The sequence below is a fragment of the Phaenicophaeus curvirostris genome, chromosome 26 (genome assembly GCF_032191515.1).
Source record: "Phaenicophaeus curvirostris isolate KB17595 chromosome 26, BPBGC_Pcur_1.0, whole genome shotgun sequence".
Lineage (NCBI taxonomy): Eukaryota > Metazoa > Chordata > Aves > Cuculiformes > Cuculidae > Phaenicophaeus > Phaenicophaeus curvirostris.
In genome coordinates this window covers 1,537,388-1,556,332 of record NC_091417.1, presented here as the reverse complement: position 1 = coordinate 1,556,332, position 18,945 = coordinate 1,537,388, and the positions used below count along the sequence as shown (strand labels likewise).

Sequence of the window (18,945 nt, the reverse complement as noted above, 5' to 3'; positions counted from 1 at the left end):
AAGCCCAGATGTGCCCCTGGTGCCAGAAGCCACATCCACTGCTCAGGGGGGTTTGCAGCGGCCTCCTGGCCCCCCACCCTCTGCACCCCGAAAGCTCCCAGCCCTTCCACACATCGGGAAGCCCAGGAACGCCAGGGAGGAGAAGGGACCCAGTGCCCCATGGAGAGGGGACAAGGACTGGCCAGGACCCTCCCAGCAGGCAGGTTTTGCCCAGGGCTGGTGAAGGCAAAACCTGCATCCTGGCCAGGGGCAGGAGCCCAGACCTGGGGCTGCTTTTCCAAGAGGAGTCTTGGCCCAGTGATGCGAGTTCACGCCCACGGGCACCGCGGCGCCAGCATCCCTGCCAGCCCCACAGCGGGGAGCTCGCTCTGGAAGCAGATGGTGGGAATGGATGAAGCCCTGAAAACTCAGCGGGGAAAGCAGGAGTGGGGACTCCCCTCCCGGACCCCCCGGCAGCTCCCGGACATGGCAGAGCACAGGCCCCCAGCCCCTCGCGCATCCCTCCGTGCACGCTGAGCCACAAGCAGGTTGGGGTCCCTCGTCCCAGCCCCACAGCCCGAGGGCTCAGTCCAGGCCCCCGAGCTCCACGCCGGGGTCAGCAGGACGCCGTGTCACCACCTCCATCTGTCTCGGGGATGGGTTCCAGCGGGGCGCGCAGGCGGGGGGGCTCGGGCGAGGCTGAGCCGTTCCTGCCAATGCCGCAGGACTGTCCGGCGTTGTGGATCTGCCACAGATTGTCCAGCGCCTCCGCCTTGGCGTGTTTGAGGAGGTCGGCCTGGCCCTGCGCGGGGAGAGAGCGTCAGGGGCTGGGGACCCCCACGAGGGGCTGCGGGGGCTCGTTGGGCATCGCCTGGACCTCCGGAGCATCCCCCGGGCGCTGGCTGGGGAGGGGAGCCTGCAGCCCCTCGCCCCTCACCTTGAGGACGGTGATGTTCCAGGCGAAGCTCTCCAGCGCTTTCTGCAGCTTGCGGCCCCGCAGCCCCTCCTTGGCTTCGATGCGGTGCAGCTCCTTGTGGAAATCCATCCCTGCGCAGGTGGGAGCGTCACTCAGAGGTCGTGAAGCCACATGTGTGGGGATGGGGACAGGGCTGGAGGGACCCCCTTCACCCGGGGAGCGGTCTGGGTGGACTCCCCACTGCCCCAGCAGCCCCAAGTCCCTCCATACTGGGAACTATGGGCCGATAGAGCCCCCACCACCGAGCTCAGCCGCCGCCCTGGGCAGTTTTGGAGGCTGGGGGGATGTGGAAGGGCAGCAATCATCCCTGGCACAGCTCTCAGCCCACCCAGAGGCTTCGGAGCGGGGCCACCATCCTCCCGTTTCTCCCACGAAGCGCAGGCCCCCGCGCCGTGCACCGCGTGACGTCCTCGTGAGCGGGTGCTATATTTACCCCTCCTGATGCAGCAGCGGCTCCGGGCCCACGCGAGGGCTCCCACGCGAGCCTGCAAACCACCCCCCGTGCTGTCAGTCAGCACGCCCCCAGCCCCACAGCCCTGCCTGCAGCCAGCACCCCTGGCCCCGCAGCATCCCCGGGTGCGCGTGCCGGGCTGGCAGCTCGCGGGCTTGTCCGCAGCGCAGCCAGGGGGGAAGCAGGCACAGCAGCAGCCCAGGGAAGGGTGTGGGGTTGGAGCCCCCCAGACCGCTGCTTCCAGGGCTGGGCAGCGGTGGTTGCACCCCCCAAGAGTCCCTCCATGCTGTGACACCCCCACCTTTGGCACAGCAGTGGGGACCCCTCAGCCAGAAAGGGATAGGAGGGCGTAGAGCCACCCATGACCCACTCCTGCATCCAGAATGGGACAGGAGGGTGTGAAGCCCATCCGTGCCCTGCTCCTGCATCCAGAATGGGACAGGAGGGCACAGAGCCCATCCGTGCCCTGCTCCTGCATCCAGAACAGTGCAGGAGGGCACAGAGCCCATCCATGCCCTGCTCCTGCATCTGGAATGGGACAGGAGGGTGTGAAGCCTATCCGTGCCCTGTTCCTGCATCCAGAATGGGACAGGAGGGCACAGAGCCCATCCGTGCCCTGCTCCTGCATCCAGAACAGCGCAGGAGGGCACAGAGCCCATCTGTGCCCTGCTCCTGCATCCAGAATGGGACAGGAGGGCACAGAGCCCATCCATGCCCTGCTCCTGCATCCAGCATGGGACAGGAGGGCACAGAGCCCATCCATGCCCTGCTCCTGCATCGAGAACAGCACAAGACAGTGCAGCAGAGCCCACCCGTGCCCCCCAGCCCCGCAGCGCGCACCTCCCGCTGCCGCTATGCCCAGAGCTGGCAGCAGCCGCAGAGCCGAGAGCCAAGAGCTCGAGGAGGTTTCCAGGCTGCCGTGCCAGCGAGGAACAAACAGGGCTGCTGGCAGCCAGGCTGGTACCCACTGGGGGTGGCATCGCGGGGCCCTCTCCTTCCTCCCCAGCCCCTCCAGCTCCCGGCAGCTCTCCCAGCCCCACGGTGCCCACGCAAGCCCCTGGGCCAGCAGCCCTGCAAGCACCTGGTGGTGGCCAGGGCTGTTCTTGGGGGTCTGCAGCCCACGGAGCCCCCGGATGCCGAGAACCCAGCGGGATGGGGGCAGGACGGGGCGGGAGGACCGGGGCAGGCGGGTGGCAGCACCTGCCTGTGTGGGTTCAGCCACACGTCTTGGAAGTCGTAACACTCAGTTGCCACTTCTACCGTCAGCCCCAGTCTGTTATTTCTGTTGCTAATTATACTCTCGTGTTCAGCAGCTAATGACTCTTCCCTGCTTCCTCATCAGCCTCCTCCGCTCGCTCCCATCCCTCCCTCTTGCACAGCCGCCTCAACGCACCCGTCCAGCACCCTGTCCTAGCGCAGGTGGCCCCGTCCCCACACACCCTGGTGGCATCGGGCAGCATCTCGTACTCACCCTGGGCTGCCGGCACATGGAAAAACCCCAGAGCCTTGTTTGGGGCCACCCCAGCCAGGAAGCGCTCTCCCACGGCTCCCACTGCTCTGCCACTGACCTCCAGCCCCAGGATGCAGATGTGCACCCCTTATCCTCCACCGCACCCCACAGGCACCCAAATCACAGAATCATAGAATCACCAGGTTGGAAGAGACCCATCGGATCATCAAGTCCAACCATTCCCATCAATCACTAACCCATGTCCCTCAGCACCTCGTCCACCCGTCCTTTAAACCCCTCCAGGGAAGGGGACTCAACCCCCTCCCTGGGCAGCCTTGGACACTGCCCAGTGACCCTTTCCGTGAAAAATTTTTTCCTAATGTCCAGCCTGACCCTCCCCTGGTGGAGCTTGAGGCCATTCCCTCTCGTCCTGTCCCCTGTCCCTTGGGAGAAGAGCCCAGCTCCCTCCTCTCCACAACCTCCTCTCAGGGAGTTGCAGAGAGCAATGAGGTCTCCCCTCAGCCTCCTCTTCTCCAGGCTAAACACCCCCAGCTCTCTCAGCCGCTCCTCTTCTTCTCCAGCCCCCTCACCAGCTTCGTTGCTCTTCTCTGGACTTGCCAGTGAACCCTGTGAACCAAGCCCTGCAGGGACACGTGTCCCCAGCCCAGAAGCACAGTCCTCCCACCCACAGCTCCCCAGGGACGTGCCCAGATCCAGGGAACAGAGCAGAACTGGGACTGGATTCGCCCTCCCGTGACCTACCTGCCTGCTGCGCCTGGATGAGCTTCCCGTACACCGCGTCCGCGGACTCGATCAGCGTCCGGCTGGTCTGGATCATCTGGAGAGAGGGGGCAGCGTGAGGAGCTGGGCAGAAGCCCCCCAAGCAGAGCAGCCGGGGATTAGGGGCTGGGCAGGAGCTGCCTCTCATCGCATCCAGCCATTCTCGCCCCGCTGCACACGGCCAGAGCAGCACAACCAGTGCCTGGCCGGCAGCCACGTCCTCCCGGACACAAAGGAAGGAAGCAGCTCTGGATCTGGCTATTAATGGGATTTCTCCCACCAGGCAAGACACAGGATGCCCCGCCAGGCAGCGCTGGCACAGAGGCTGGGGGGCTCCCAGGGCGCATACAGAGCTGGGTGAGCCGGCACCTCAACGCTGAGGTGCACCTCAACCCTTCCCCGCGCAGCTCCCCACCTGCCTCCCCCTGCCCCAGGGTGGCTGCAGTGATTTCAGGGTCCCCAACGTTGGGAAGAGCGGTGGCTTCGGTGCCAGAGCCTCCCCGCGCGGAGCCGAGCCCCAGCAGGACGGCGCTTACCGTCTCGTAGGCGGTGAGGACCTTGCGCAGCAGGTCTGGGATGGGGCCCTGGGCTTCCATGGGGGGGTACTTCTCTGCCAGGTTGAGGGTGACGCTGGGCGCGCTGTCGCTGTGCAGCAGCCACGCGGCCACCGTCAGGATGCACTGCTTCATGTTGGCGGCGGGCGTCAGCCCACACAGCTCCTTGAAGGACACCAGCGCGTTCTGCGGGCAGAGAACGGCACTGGGGGCTCAGCCCTGGAGGGTCTCCAAGAGCCCCTCTGGTTGAGCCCCGTTTACCCCTGCTCTGGACGAGGCTCCTCTCCCACATCCCCCAGCCCCTCAGAGCAAGGAAAAGCAGGAACATCTGGGCTCCCCACGGCTCGCGGTCCAGCCCCTCACAACAGGGAGGTTCCCCAGTGCCCCTGCGGGGTCCGTACCTGCACGTTCTCCCGCAGGTCGGTGGCCTCCCGCAGGGGCTGGGTGGCTGCCCGGAAGACCTCGTCGATGGCCTTGATGCCGGTGGCCTTGGTGGAGGTGTATTCCCGCACGCGGCGCCCCCGGCGCCCCGCCAGCCCCCGCCGGTGCCCCTTGCCCCCGCCGCGCCGGTCGGTGATGGCCACGTGCACAAAGAGGGTGGCGTGGGGCAGCGGCTCCCCAGCCAGGGACTGCAGGGGGACGTGGCGGTAGCCGGGCTGCAGGCACTCGAAGGGGATGGTGTACTGGGCGATGAACTCGTCCCCGATGTAGTCGTCATCCAGCACAACGAAGCGCAGGACGGCCAGCTCCGGCAGGTTGATCTGGAACTCCAGGCTCTCGTCGAAGACGGGGTTGTCCCCGCTCTGCAGGGCCGTCTTGGTGCGGTGCTCGGCACAGTCAGCCGGGATGCCATGGATCTCGGCGCAGACGTACGGCTCCACCACCTCCCCCTTGGCCCCCGAGCCCTTGGGCTTGGGCAGGTTCTGCCCGCTGATGACCTTGAGGTGCAGGAGCTGCGCGGGCACCCCGGGCAAGGAGTCCTTGGCGTTGGCACTGAAGTAGGAGACCTCCTCCCGCATGATAGCGGGACGAAGGACGTAGCCGCAGGCTCCGTTCTGCCGGAACCAACCCGCGTTCAGGTCCATCATGAGCCCCGGCGTCTGGTAGTTCATGGCCACCATCTGGCAGCCGCACTTCCAGAAGTCCTGGGGGTTCATGTTGCTGGCGTCGATGCGCATCGGGCTGGGGTAGACGCGGGAGAGGAACCGCTTGTTGTAGCTCACCAGCTCGGCTGGGCACTCGTTGGCAAAGCGCCCCGCCTCCACCTCGCTGAAGGAGCACATCTCCCAGTAGTGCTGCCCGCGCCGAGAGCTCTCGAAGTCCTGGAAGGGGACAGCCTGGCACAGGCTCACCAGCTCCGAGAGCTCCCGGCTGAGGCGCACGCGCCGCGGGCCACCTCCCTCCGGTGCCTCCCGGTCCTCCTGGCCCAGCCGCCGCGCCAGCTCCCAACCCTCCTCCTCGTCCGACACCTCCCCCTCGCTGTCCTCACAGCCAGGAGGGAGCTTCTTGCCCTTGATGAGGATGCGGCCCTTGAGCTGCTCCGGAGAAGGAAGGTAGGAGGCGGCGGGGTTGGGAGGCTCCAGGTACAGCTTCTCCCCCAGCGTCTTGCGCAGGCACTGGGCGGCGAGGCGCTGCTGGGCGGCCGAGCAGCGCACCACCAGGCAGAGGATGAGGGGGTAGGCGGAGGCGCTGAAGGCGTGCTGGTCGATCAGCCCCACCACGGCACGGAAGGGCACCCAGGAGGCAGCCGAGGGGCTGGTGTAGACCACGGGTTCCCCCTCGGGGCCATCCCACAGCACCAGCTCGATGCTGCGGCAGCCCAGCCCCAAGGCGCTGATGTAGCCGCTGATGTCCGAGCGGCCCCAGAAGTTGTCCTCCAGCAGGCAGGCGCTGTGGGCTGAGCTGATGTAGTAGTGGGAGAGCGGCTGCGCCATGTCCTGGCACACCTTGCGGTGCTGCGGGTCGAAGATGGAGCAGTCGGCGGAGAGCAGGTAGCGCGTGAAGCCGTCGATGGCCAGGTAGCCCTTCTCCCGGCCCTCCTTGGAGGGCTCGTACTTGCCGACAATCTCCAAGCACTTCTCCTCCGTCACGCCCTCCATGCCCTGTTCCACCTCCAGGAACATCAGCAGGTCCTTCAGGCCCAGGTATTCCTTGTTGCTGGAGAACTGCACCAGCAGGAAGAAGATCTCGGGGCGGGTGCAGAGCTCGCAGTACGCCTCCACAAAGAGGTCGCAGGCCACGTCCGCGCCAGGACGCTCGCTGGCTTTCTGCAGCTCCTTAAACTTCAGCTCGATGGTGGAGGTCTTCATGCCCGGGTTGAGCGCTTTGATCAGCTGCACAGCGCGGGACACGGGGATGCGGCCGGACTTCTCCAGGTCGGCGAGGTCAAAGACGGAGGAGATCCAGGAGGTCCGGAGGCTGGGGTGGCCGGTCCCAGGGGCCTCGGGCGTGTGCTTCCCGTAGGACACCAGGTACCGAAGCCCCATCACCCAGGCACTCACCACGTCAGCCGAGCTGGCCACCAGGTCCAGGGACTCGTAGTTGTCTCCGTAGATGATGGAGAAGGCGCACTCATCCGGGAACTGGTCGGAGAGGCCGTTGCTGCGCAGGATGGGGGTCTTCTTGCCCACACGCACCTCTTTGACTGACTTGATCTCGATCTTGGCCTTCTCCGAGTCCTTCTTGGAGGGCTCCCAGCGCACGGAGCGCATGTCGGCATCCAGGATGAAGAAGCGGCTGTACATGCGGGAGTTGGAGCGCACCTTCTTCAGCTCGCAGCCCTCCAGCATGAAGGAGATGCAGGCGGCCGTGCTGTTGATCTTGCGGTCGTTGGGCATCGTGCTGAAGGACACCGTCTTCTTCTTGTGCGGCGGCCGCTGCCGGGACCCATCCTGCCCAGGCAGGAGAAGAGGACAGAGCTGTCAGGGACGGGGCGGGCACCGTGCACCCCGCTCTCCTTCCACTCTCTCCCCACCCTAAGGTGCCCCCAGCGCCACGCGAAGCCCAGTCTGCCCCAGTCCAACCCTCTCCCCCGAGACCGGGAGCTGGCTCCAGCCCTGGCCTCCCCCACATCTCACCGCTTGGCTTATTTTAACTCTGCTTTCCTTCCTTCCTTCCTGCTCCCGGCCCCGAGCCGGATCCTTCTCCACCGCTCGCTCGCCCTCGGAGGTTCCAGCCACGCACAGGCAGCCCGGCGTGGTCCCCATCGCCTTGGTCTGGGGACACCGGAGGAGAACAGGCTCCCAGCAGCCCCATCCCTGCCCGCGCCACAGCCTGGCCCTGGGCACCAACCCACGAACCGCGGTGCGAGGATGTCCTGGGCAGGGCTGCTCCCGGGGAGCCCCAGGCAGAACCCCCCAACTCCACCAGCCCGGGAGCGGGGCAGAACCACCACCCATGGGTGCCAGGAGCTGGGGACGAGCAGAGCCCTGGTCCCCATCCTGCAGAGCCCGCGGGGGCTGCTCCTACGGGTCCCAGCGGGGACATCCTCCCTGCACCCCTGCCCATCCTCAGTGGGGAAGGGGGACCCTGCTGCCAAGGGGCCGGAGAAGGCGGGGGACGGGGGTGAAACAGCAGGCCTGGGAGCCTATTATGGGATGGATTTCATTAAGTAGTGCAGCAGGAGGAGATTTAATCCACTTCTTCAAGATTATGGTGAGTCACCTCTAATCTGGTGGTGTCTCCAACACGGGCAGGGCCCGTCCAGCTGCAGGGGTCGGGGACGAGGAGGTGTCGCCCTCTGGCACCCCAAGAGCTTCCAGACCCCCTGCGTGGGGCAGCCAGGGCCAGCACATCGCTGAGCTTCACCCCAGAGGGCTCGGATCGGCCACCGTGGGGACAGTTGGGCTGGGGTCACGCAGGTGGTCGGCCAGCTGCCCCCATCCCAGAGACACAACACCCCAGGGACCCTCAGCCCCAGGGTAGAGCCAGCCAGACCCTGCCAGGAGGGAGGCACCGGGCAGGAGCAGCCGGTGGCCACAGCCTCCTGAAGGCTGACCTGGCTCCTCTGCCTTCCCAAGCTTGGATGCGGGAGCTGTTTGCGTCCTCTCGCTGCCGGACTGCTCCCTGTGCCAGACAAAGTGCCAGGACGCTGTCTCCGTGCCAGCAGGTGCCTGGGGCAGCGTTCCCTGCTCAGCCAGCCCCCCGGCACGCAGCAGTGCCCCCTCTCCTCTGCAGCCTCGCTGGGTGGCAGAGGGGGCAGAAGGTAGGGATGGGGCAGGGATGCACAGCATCACCTGGAGACCCACCTTCACTGAATCACAGACTGATTTGGGGTGGAAGGCACCTTTACAGGTCATCCAGTCCACCCCCTCTGCAGGAGCAGGGCGTCTTTAACTCAGGTGGCTCAGAGCCCCATCCAACCTGACCTTGAACGTTTTCAAGGATGGGGAAACACTCCACCACCTCCCCAGGCAACCTTTCGCCACTCTCATTGTTAAAAATTTCTTCCTTATATCCTGCCTGCCTGTCCATCCACCTGGGACAATCGGACCCAGGGCTCAGCTGGGGACCCAGAGGTCATTCCAAGGTGCAGAACTCCGGTTGGCGTGGGGTTCAGCAGCGAGTCCCCAGCCCCACGGGGACGGCCACGCCACGGGCAGAGCTGTTGGGATGCTCCCCGCGAGCCGCAATCAGAGCTCCCCACTGCCAGGCAGCGCCAGCCCTCGCGCGGGGTGACGGCCAGCACGGAGAGCAGCCCCTGTCTACCCCAGGCAGGACCCCCACACCTCCGCGGACCCGCTCCTGCCCCGGCACACCCCACCCTAGGCAGCTCCGCACCGGGCCCCACAGCCGAAAACAGGAAATCCATCCGGAAAGGAAACACAGGCGGGGGGCCCGCGGGCACCCAGCACCCCGGGACCTGCCTCCAGCTGTGCCCACCGCAGGCAGCCAGACCCTCCCCAGCCCCACCGCCCCCCGCGCCACGCTGGGCTAAGGGAAAAAAGGTGAACCCCCCCCCCGCAGCCTCTCATACCCCCAGGCTTGGGGAGGGGGTGCGGATGGGAGGGTCTGAGAGGGCCCCATGGTGCACGGGCTGAACCTTGGTGGGTGTCACTGCCGCCCCATTCCAGGACCATGAGGGTGGGGAGACACTGGAACAGGGTGCCCAGAGCAGTGGCTGCCCTATCCCTGGAGGGGTTCAAGGCCAGGTTGGATGGGGCTTGGAGCAACTGGATCCAGTGGGAGGTGTCCCTGCCCATGATAGGGGGGCTGGAACTAGATGATCTACAAGGTCCCTTCCAACCCGACCTATTCCACGATTCTATGACACCAAGCGCAGGAGCAGTGTGGAGCTTCATCAGGTCACCAACAGAGGCAGGAGTACGTGGTACCCACGGCCACGGGAGCACAGAGCATCCCCTGCCACCTGGCACAAGGAGAGCATCCCGCACGCGGAGCCCCGAGCTGGCAGGGCTCACTCCACACACCCACATCACTCAGCTCAGCAGAGGGGAGACGCACCAGCCACGGTGCCAATGCCAACCGTGGTGCCAATGGCCATCGTGGGCATCGGGCTGGGCACGGAGGGCACGTCCCAACCCCGCCCGGCTCTGCAGCGCGTGTTAAGCGCCTCTTCAGCCAATTACCTCCTGTAATTAGTGTCCCGGCAAGATTGTCAACCCTAATCTCAGCTGCCACGTGACCACCAAGCAACCCAAGCACAGAGATGGGGAAGGACCCACTGGCCTCCCTTCCCGTTATCCCCCAAGGCTTGGCCAGGGGCGTCCTCACCACAGCAGCTCGTGAGCAGGAGACAGAGGAACCGAAAGCCTTTGGGGCTGAGGCGCCTCGGCCTGACCGCGGCTCTGCTGCCCAGCGCGGGGAGCGGGATCAACCATCGCCCTGGCAGCAGGACCCCTGGTCTATCCACAGGGCGTGTGGTGGGGCCACAACTTGCTGAGGGGACGCCGCTGTTCCCCATCCCAGATGTGGTTTGGCTCATCCGCAGCCCAGGTCCCAGTTGCTCCCAGTGCCCCCAGCCCAGGCTGGGCAGCGCGAGCAGGGATGCAGGCGGCAACCGCGCCAGAGCGGAGGCAGTGGGAGGCCGGGCACAGCCAGGGCTTTTCTCCCATCATTTGTTCCCTGCCAAGAAGACAGCGAGTGACACATCCACCCCCCGCAGCACCACCTGCCGCTACCCAGCGAGGAGCCCCGCGCAGAGGCACCGCGCAGCTCCCGGGGTGGCACAGGAGGGGGACCGTGGATGGCATAAAGAGGGGTGCTGGGGAAGGGTCACCTGCTGCTGCAGGGAGGAACAGATCCGCTACCCCCCAGTCCCCCACCAGCATCCCCCCAGACCTCCAGCCTTTCCACTTCCAGCCTGAGAAGAAAGCAGGGAGCAGAATCTCAAGCCAGGGTGCAGGGACGCTGCTCAGGGCTGGCTCTGCTGCCACCCGGGGTCCCCCCACCCCGGCCCAGCAGCCGATTCGCGCTTTCAAATTCACTCCTCCAGCCCTTTCTGGAAATCCCAAAAAATAACAGAGCTGGCAGCTCACCCCACATGTGCCCCCACGTTGCCAGCAGCCACTCCAGCTCCGTTGTGCCCCTCGCTCCAGGCTGCAGCTGCACTCATGGTGCTGAGCCCCCTCCCACCCTACAGCCCCTGCACCAGCTGAGCCGTGAGCGCAGCCCCCACCTCCCACCCCCCATCACGAAGCTGCCGCAGACCCCCCGGCCTCAGCATCTTCCAGGGATTCAGGGTTGAGCAGCTCAGCCCCAGGTCCCGCTGGGGTTGGTTGGGGTCCAGACCTGCGAGGGGTCCCCACAGACCCTTCCTGCCACCAGCACCCTCTCCCGAGCCGAGGAGAGCCCGGGAATGAGGAGACTCGGGAGCCAGTGGGAGGGTGAGTGTCGTGGTGGAGGGGCTGCTGGAGAACATGCTCTGTCCCCACTCAAGGACAGGAGACCTGAGCTTGTGGAGAAAGCAGGTCCAGACAGAGGAGGCTACAAGGAGCACAGCGTGGGTGGCCAACGCCTACACGGTCCCACCGGCATCCAGCGTCCCCTGCTCACCAGCCTCAGCCCACGGAGGGGCTCAGCACTCGAGGTCCTGGAGAACTCATGGCTGCAAGATCTGGGAGCACCAGGGCAGGATCAGGCCCTGGATGGACTTGGAGATGCACGATGGGCCAGCACAGGCCGCGGACACCGACCAGCGCCCTCCCTCACCCACCAGCGCTGGCCCTGGGCCACTTGACCTTCACGTGAGGCCAAATCCTGCGGTGACGCACGGGGGGCCGCGTGCAGCCTGGGGGCAAGCGAGGGGTTCGTACCCAGCACCTGGTCCCTGGGTGGGGAGCGATGCTTCCCAGCCCCGGCAAGAGCAGGAGACCCCGGCGAGGTCCCCAGGGGGAGCAGGCACACATGGCACACCGGCCTCCGGCTGCGTGGCAGCACCGGGAGATCTCAGCATCGCCGCTCGTGCCACGGCGTGGAGCGGGCAGGGGCACCGCGGCCCTCCGGCCACCCTGAGGAGGGGACGATGCCCGCGACCAGGGTACCAGGACCTGGAGCAGGAGACTGGGGCTGCACCAGCACCATGGGAACAACCCCTACGCAGGGTATTAATAGCACCGGAGCAATCCCAGCCTAAAATAGGATGCCAGGAGTGGGGAGGCGGGTCCCGGGCGGACGCGACCTATTGTGTCCGTGAGCAACGCTGGCGTAAGCGCAATTAGAGGGGCTCATTTAGGAAAGCATGGATGGGAACCGCTGCCCACTCAGGTGGGAGCCCCCCAGCCCCCCTCCCTGACCCACAGCCCCACTGCTCCCCTCGCCCACCCGCCCCACGGCTCCGGCGAGGGGCTGGGGCCAGGCTGGGAGCTGGGCCCGAGGCTCGGAGCCTTCCCAGGAGGGGGCACGGGGAAGATGCTCGGGAGGCAGGAGCATCTCCTCGCTGGCACCCAGGGGCGCAGGACGGGGCGATGCTGCAGCACAGCCCCTGCGCAGGGGACACCGAGGGATGGAGGCAGCAGGACAGGACAAGCACAAGCGTGCAGCGAGGACAAGGCTCGGCCTGGCAGCTGGCGAAGCCCGAGCCGGGCTGTGCCCTTGGGGACCAGGGGCAGGCGAGAGGATGCGGTGCCAGCCCCGGCCACAGCATCCCGCGGGCAGGGGCGAACCCCGAGCCTGGGGACGGGCGAACCCCGCGCCCTGCTACCCGAAACGACCCTTTCCCCCTCTGCGACCCCACCGGGAACGCACCGGGACCCCCCCGGGACCGCAGCGGGTACCCACGGGAGCCGCAGGGATGCAGGAACAGCGGCGCCGCGGGCTCGGAGGGCATCGCCGCTGCTCCTGCCACGGGGAAACGTCTCGGCTGGTGCCCCGCGAGCGGGTGCGGGGTGCGGGGAGCCCGGTGCGGGGCCGGGGGGTCGGTAGGGGGGGGTCTCACCTTCATGATGCTGGCGCGGGGCGCGGCGGGCGCGGGGCTGCGCTCCCCGGAGTCCTCGCGGCTGCTGCTGCCCGAGCCCGAGCCGGGGCTGCCGCTCCCCCCGCGGGGCCTGGGGGGCTCCGGGCAGGGCGAGCCGGGCGGCGGGGCGGCCCGGGGCCCCTCCGCCATCCCCCCCCCGGGCGCCCCGGAGCCGCCGCCGCTGCGGGCTCGGTGGCCGAGAGGGAGGAGGATCGGGGGGAGGAGGAGGAGGAGGAGGAGGAGGAGGGGACGGGCCGGGGCCGGGGATGGAGACACCACCCCCCCGCCTTCCCCGCCTCGGGATGCAGCGCCGGAGGCTCCGGGGCTCGGGCACCCCCACCCCGAGCACGCCCTGCGGGCTGGGACCCGAGCTGAGCCCCAACCCTGCGGCTGGGCACCTGAAATGAGCTCAAACCCTGCATCCAGGCACCTGAAATGAGCTCAAACCTTGCATCCAGGCAGCAAAAACGAGCCCGCACCCTGCAGCTGAGCAACCGAAACGAGCCCAAACCCTGCAGCCGGGCACCTAAAATGAGCCCAAACCCTGCAACCGAGCACCTGAAACGAGCCCAACCCTGCAGCTGAGCAACCCAAAACGAGCCTGCACCCTGCAGCCGGGCACCTAAATGAACCCAAATCCTGCAGCCGGGCACCCCGCAGCCTGGTGCCCAAACCCAGCTTGCACCTTGCAGTTTGTCATCCTTCAGGCTACCTGGAACGAGCCTGCGCCCTGCAGACTGGCATCCAAAACAAGCCTGCAGCCTGGCACCTTGCAGCCTGGCACCCGAGCCCAGCTCACCCCCTGCAGCCTGGGACCTGAAACAAGCCTGCACTCTGCAGGTTGGCATGTGAAGCGAGCCCAAACCCCGCAGGATGGCACCCAAAGCGAGCCTGCACCCTTTAGGCACGCACCTAAACGAGCCTGCAGCCTGGCACCTTGCAGCCTGGCCCCCGAGCCCAGCTCCTGCCCTGCAGCCTGGCACCCAAACCGAGCCTTTACGCAGCCACCACCCACCCCAGACCCCACTGAACCCCATCCCGTTCCCTGCTGGTGCCGGGCACCCCCGATGCCAACCGGCTCAGCCCCGGTGACCCTGCTCCCTGGGCTCACAGCCCCCCAGGCAGCCCCCTTCCAACCACAGGCCCTGCTTCTCCTCTATTTGCAGGAGGAATTTTACTCCAGACTTTTCTTCTTGCAGGGATGGGAGGGGAAAGGAGCCTTAGTGTGGTTTCCATCCCTGACGGAGGCTTTCCCTGCGCAGGAGGACGCTTGGCGTGGACCTTGTTCAAGACATTGTCCACTTCCAGCATCCTGGCTTTGCCTCCATCCCAGCAGCAGCTGCCAGCGCAGCAGGTTCCTCACACACCGCAGGTCACCAGCCCTTAAAATAAACCTTCACAAGCAGGAGGGGAAAGGACCATCTCCCCCTGCTTGGTGCACCAGTGCCTCAAAGGCACAAAGAGCCAGATGCTCCCAGAGCCTCCGCCAGCCGCTCAACTGGTTAAACATTCATGTCTGCCCGTTCCCCAGGACCCCCGAGGAAACAACAGCGACTCCTCAACCACCACAGCAGGGCTGTCATCAAGAAATGTCTTTAATGAGGGTTAAAAATCACACTATATAAAAAAAAATCAATCCCAGAGCGCTGCCCTTTATTTATTTTTTAGATAATCCTCCTTGACTTTGCTTCTATTTTTTAAAACATCAAAAGCAGCCCTTGCTGGCAGTTCTTTTTTTTCCTCACCCAGTGAACGCGTGCCGCAGGCCGGCAGAGGGGATGCTCTGTGGCATCTGCCACCACCTCCCACTCTGCCCTGGCCCGCGGTGTCCCTGCCAGGGGACAACGAGCCCCGTGGAGCTCAGCGCAGGGATGAGCTCCCGCGTGGGGCTGCTGCTCCTCCTGCTCCTGGGGAGGTTTGGGCTGTCCCCGCAGCAGGACCTGGACGCACCGTGATGCTCACAAGCGCCCACGGTCCCACCCTGCGCCCAGGAGACCTCGCAAAGAGCTAATTCTGCTGGTGAGCACCCAGGGCTGGGGGGGAAATCCTGCTCCATCCCCGCAGGCAGCGCCGAGCGAGATGCCACCAGCACCCACTGCCCTCACGGGGCAGAGTCCAGCTCGCTGGCTCCATCTGCGCCGCTCGGCCAAGCTCTCCGGGGCTGGGCACCCTCACCCCGCTGCCGGGAGAGCCCTGGGCTGCCCTAGGAGATGATGCTGCTCTGCATGAGCTGCAGCAGCCGCTCCTCTCGCAGGACTCTGGGCATGGGGACGGGGGAGCCCAGCGCCTCCCGCAGCCGGACGAAGCCCCCGGCTCCAACCATGTGCAGGCGCAGCGGCCCGATGCTGCCCTTGAAGCGGAAGGATTTATAGATGGGGAAATCCTCCTGGAGACACTGGTCCAGCTGCAGGGAGAGGAGAGGCTGCCCATGGTCCCCTGTCCCCTGTCCCCCCGCGCCCCGCGGCGAAGCCCCCTGGCAGGACCTCGCACGGAGCCCGCGTCCCCTCACCTTGTAGCGCTGCCCCTCCGACAGATCCCGCAGGCCCCGCAGCTCCACGAACACCTCGTAGTGGGGGGCAGTCGCCCCCGAAGAGGCACCTGCGGCGGCACCGTCAGCGTGTCGAAGCCCCGCACGGCCCCCAGCCCCACAGGTACGGGGGGCGGCACGGGGGGCGCTGGTAGAGCCCAAAGCAGCGCTGGCCACGGGTTTGGGGAGCTCAGAATCTGGGGTTCAGTTTTGGGCCCCTCATTGAGGGGCTGGAGAGCATCCAGAGAAGGGAATGGAGCTGGGAAGCGTTATGAGGAGTGGAGGAGGGACTCGGGGCTGTGCAGCCTGGAGAAAAGGAGGCTGAGGGGAAACCTCATCGCTGTCTATAACACCCTGAAAGGAGGTTGTGGTGAGGTGAGTGATGGTCTTTTCTCCCAAGCAGCAAGTGATGGGACAAGAGGAAACAGCCTCAAGTTGCCCCAGAGCAGGTTTAGATTAAATATCAGGAAAAATTTCTTCACTGAGAGGGTTCTCAGGCTCTGGCAGAGGCACCCAGGGAGGTGGTGGAGTCCCCATCCCTGGAGGGGTTTAAGATGGGGAGATTAGGTGCTCAAGGATATGATTTAGTAGTGGACAGGTATGGTTGGGCTTGATGATCTCAAAGGTCTTTTCCAACCCAGTGATTCGACGACTCTGTGATTCAGACACCTCACGGGGGACTCACCCAGCAAAGTGCTCTCCACGCAGACGTAGTCAACCAGGCGAGCGCCCGGCCACAGCCCCACGGCGCGGCACAGGCTCCGGCAGAACCGATCCTCAGGGATGCTCTCGCCCCGCACGCTCAGTGTCTGGCTCTCCCTGGGGTACGGGGGCCAGGTGGGTGCCCCACGCCCCAGGTGCCACCAGCCCCATCCAACCCGGACCCTTCCCAGCACAGAGCCCCCCGCCCCCAGGTGAGGGGCAGAGGCTGAGGTGGCCTCACCTGCGCACGGGCTCCACGACAGGACACTGCTTGTGGAAGCCGGTCACCCTCAGCAGCTCCCCGGCACGGCACCTGCGTGGGTACGGGGGATGACAGGGTGACCAGGGCTGGGTGCGTGGGGTGGGAAGGTGCCCCCCAAGACACCACAGGAGGGAAAAAGCACCTGTACTCTCCTGGCTGGGCTGTCAGGACCAGCCCATACTCGCGTCCTTCCCACAGCTCGTCCAGCAGCACCGTCCGCAGCTCCTCCTCGGCCGGGCAGGGCAGGAACTCGCAGAAAGCCCAGTCTGGGCACAGCAGGAATCGGGGCGCTGGCTCCTCCGGCCACAGGTTCACGCCGAGCAGGGCTGGCCAAGAGGGCGACGTGTGTGAGCATGAGACCCCCCAGACCCCCCACCCCTGCCCATGTGGCCTCAGCCCCTTCCCCGAGCCCCTTCTCGGCCGGTACCAGGACAGAGGTGGGTTTGGAGAGCGGCAGCGGGGACGTGGCACAGAGATGCCCCCCCAGCTGTGGGGCGGGGGGCTGTTGCGCTGCCGTGTGGCTGCCCCGTGCTCCCCCGCGCAGGGACACTCACCTCCCGCGGCCCCGTAGAAGGGGCAGTAGAAGGGCAGCCCCTCGCAGTCAGCCTGGCGCAGGGCGTCGCAGTAGAGCCGCTCGGCCCCGTGCGCCATCCCCACCACCACCAGCTGCAGCCGCGGCCACAGGCGCCGCACGATGCCCTCGAAGCCGCCGGCGCACTCGGCCCGCAGCTCGGCCGCGCGGGCGGCGTCGGGGACCAGCAGCGCCTGCAGCCGGCCCCGCGCGTCCTCCGCCAGCCCGGCCTGGGGGCTCAGCTCGCCCAGCTCCAGGTCCCGCGCCAGCCCGGGCCAGTCGGCGCGCAGGGCGGCCAGCGCGTCATGCAGCTCGGCGGCCAGCGCGGCCTCCAGCACGCGCAGCGCACGCTGGCGCAGGGCGAAGAGCAGCTGCACGCGCAGCGCGGCGGCTCGCGAGGGCAGGGCGCTCGCCTCGGCCGGGGTGCAGTAGAGGGAGGGCAGCGGCCACCCCGCCGGGGCGCGGGGGCGGCCGGGGGCCCACGAGAGCCGCGCCGTGCCCCCGCGAGCCAGCGCGCCCGGGAAGGCGGCGCGGAGGGCGTCCAGGTAGAGCAGAGACCCCTGTGTGGGGACAGGTGCGGGTCAGGCGGGGTGGCAGCATGGTCCCCACCTGGGGTGCCCGCGCTCCCGTCACCCCGGTACCTGCAGAGGGGGGTCGGAGCCCCAGCAGGCGCGGAGCAGAGCCCAGGGGCGCAGCGGGGGCAGCCGCGCAGCCAGCGCCCCGTCGGAGGGGCAGCTTGGTCCCAGCGGGTGTCGCTCCCGGAACGCTTCGGAGCCTGCCAAGAGAGGAGAGGGGTGAGCGTGGCGACCCCTGGGACCCCCACCTCCACCCTCACCCCATCGCCGCTCACCGAGGGCTGTGCCGCGGGGCAGCAGGCGCCGCAAACACCGCTCCTGGCTGAGCCCAACCTCGCTGCCCAGCAGCTCCAGTCGGCGCCGGTACCGGACGGCAGCGCGCAGCAGCACGGAACAGGCCAGGCGATGCCGGAGCGCGGAGGAGGCTCGCAGGGTCACGGCCACGGCCACGGCCACGGCCACCACCGCGGCCACCACCGCAGCCACGGGCAGCATCCTGGGCTGCGACCACTGCCACCAAGCTGGGACCCTGGGACCGGGATCCCCTCTCCACCCAAGCCCCCAGCAGGGACCTGGGCACCCGGACCCCCCAAACCGCTGCCCCTGAGCAGGGACCCAGGCACTGAGACCCCCCCTCGCCTTCCAACCCCAACAGGGACCTGAGCACCAGGACCCCAGACCCTCAATGGGGACCCAGACACCAGTATCCCCGACCCCAGAAGAGACCTGGGTACCAGAACCCCCCTCACCTCCCACCCCCCAAGAAGAGAACCATGTACCTCCTTGATCCTCCTTCCTTCACCAGGCACCCAGACACCCCCCAGCAGGGACCTGGGCACCCAGACACCCCCTAACAGGGACCCAGGCACCTGTATCCCCCCCTCAAACAGGGATGCGGGCACCGAGAACCCCCCAGCAGGGACCCAGACACCAGCATCTCCCCCCAAGCAGGGATCTGGGCACTGGGACCCCCCTAATAGGGACCCAGGCACCCGTATCTCCTCTCTAGCAGGGACCTGGGTACTGGGATACCCTCACCTTCCACCCCAGCAGGGACCTGGGCACCAAGACCCCCCCCCAGCAGGGACTCAGCCACCAGTATCCCCACCCCCAGCAGGGACCTGGCTACTGGGACCCCCCAAACAGGGACTCAGACACCAGTATCCCCAACCCGAGCAGACACCGGGTCCTGGGACCCCCTCACCTCCCCCCCCTCCCAGCAGAGCCCTGGGCACTGAGCCCCCCCTGCTCCCCCCGGCGCAGCCCCCGGTCCCGGTTCCCCCCCGGCTATTCCGCCTCCGGCAGAAGTGACGGAGAACGACAGCGACCGGCACCGCCCCCCCCGGCTCTGCATTCAGTTTTGTTTTCCTTTCCTTCTTCCTTTTCCCCATCATCAACAAAAAAACCGGTGCCGTTTATCTCTTTTCTTCGGGAAAACGGACCCGCATCCCTCCCCCCAGCCCTCCATCCCCACCCCCCCGCTGCCCTGAGCCTCCCCCAGGACCTGCAGGGGCAGATCTGCCCCCCCCTGCACTCAGGGAGGGGACACAGGGACACAAACCCCAGCCCCACGCCTGGTTGTGCATCATCCAGATGTTGGGGTGCATGGGGCTACCCGCATCCCCCAGCTCCTGGTGCCCCCCAGGCTGCCTGAGCCCCCACCAGGACCTCTAGGAGGAGTTCTGCCCCCCCCTACTCACCCCCC

At 66.9% G+C, this 18,945-nt stretch overlaps 2 protein-coding genes across 3 annotated transcripts; both read right to left on the bottom strand.

Annotated features, from left to right (window-relative positions):
• Window positions 1–548: 548 nt before the first annotated feature.
• On the bottom strand, window positions 549–12,755 carry LOC138731182 (inactive phospholipase C-like protein 2). The gene is made up of 6 exons (XM_069876950.1): window positions 12,586–12,755; window positions 4,592–7,081; window positions 4,173–4,376; window positions 3,619–3,694; window positions 917–1,026; window positions 549–781 (listed from the first exon to the last, which is right to left on the bottom strand). The coding sequence occupies exons 1-6, from the start codon at window positions 12,751–12,753 to the stop codon at window positions 596–598; spliced, it is 3,234 nt and encodes a 1,077-aa protein (XP_069733051.1). The 5' UTR covers window positions 12,754–12,755; the 3' UTR covers window positions 549–595.
• A 1,433-nt stretch (window positions 12,756–14,188) lies between these two features.
• On the bottom strand, window positions 14,189–17,882 carry GHDC (GH3 domain containing). Of its 2 annotated transcripts, XM_069876771.1 has the most exons (8): window positions 17,516–17,879; window positions 17,307–17,440; window positions 16,649–17,225; window positions 16,237–16,420; window positions 16,074–16,145; window positions 15,816–15,949; window positions 15,113–15,201; window positions 14,189–15,007 (listed from the first exon to the last, which is right to left on the bottom strand). In XM_069876771.1, exons 1-8 carry the CDS (start codon window positions 17,733–17,735, stop codon window positions 14,807–14,809), a joined length of 1,611 nt encoding a protein of 536 aa, XP_069732872.1. In that variant the 5' UTR covers window positions 17,736–17,879; the 3' UTR covers window positions 14,189–14,806. The 2 variants fall into 2 exon arrangements, with proteins under 2 accessions (XP_069732872.1, XP_069732873.1); XM_069876772.1 differs by lacking the exon at window positions 15,113–15,201 and having other exon boundaries at window positions 14,837–15,007; window positions 17,516–17,882.
• Window positions 17,883–18,945: the final 1,063 nt, after the last annotated feature.

Excerpts from the sequence above, each read along its gene's own strand:
- LOC138731182 (XM_069876950.1), bottom strand. The coding sequence starts at position 12,753 with ATGGCGGAGGGGCCCCGGGCCGCCCCGCCGCCCGGCTCGCCCTGCCCG. Across the intron at positions 7,082-12,585 it reads CCCGCGCCAGCATCATGAAG|GATGGGTCCCGGCAGCGGCC; the intron begins GTGAGACCCCCC and ends CTGCCTGGGCAG. Across the intron at positions 4,377-4,591 it reads ACCTGCGGGAGAACGTGCAG|AACGCGCTGGTGTCCTTCAA; the intron begins GTACGGACCCCG and ends CTCTGCCCGCAG.
- GHDC (XM_069876771.1), bottom strand. The coding sequence starts at position 17,735 with ATGCTGCCCGTGGCTGCGGTGGTGGCCGCGGTGGTGGCCGTGGCCGTG. Across the intron at positions 17,226-17,306 it reads GCTCCGACCCCCCTCTGCAG|GGGTCTCTGCTCTACCTGGA; the intron begins GTACCGGGGTGA and ends GTCCCCACACAG. Across the intron at positions 16,146-16,236 it reads GCCCAGCCAGGAGAGTACAG|GTGCCGTGCCGGGGAGCTGC; the intron begins GTGCTTTTTCCC and ends GTACCCACGCAG.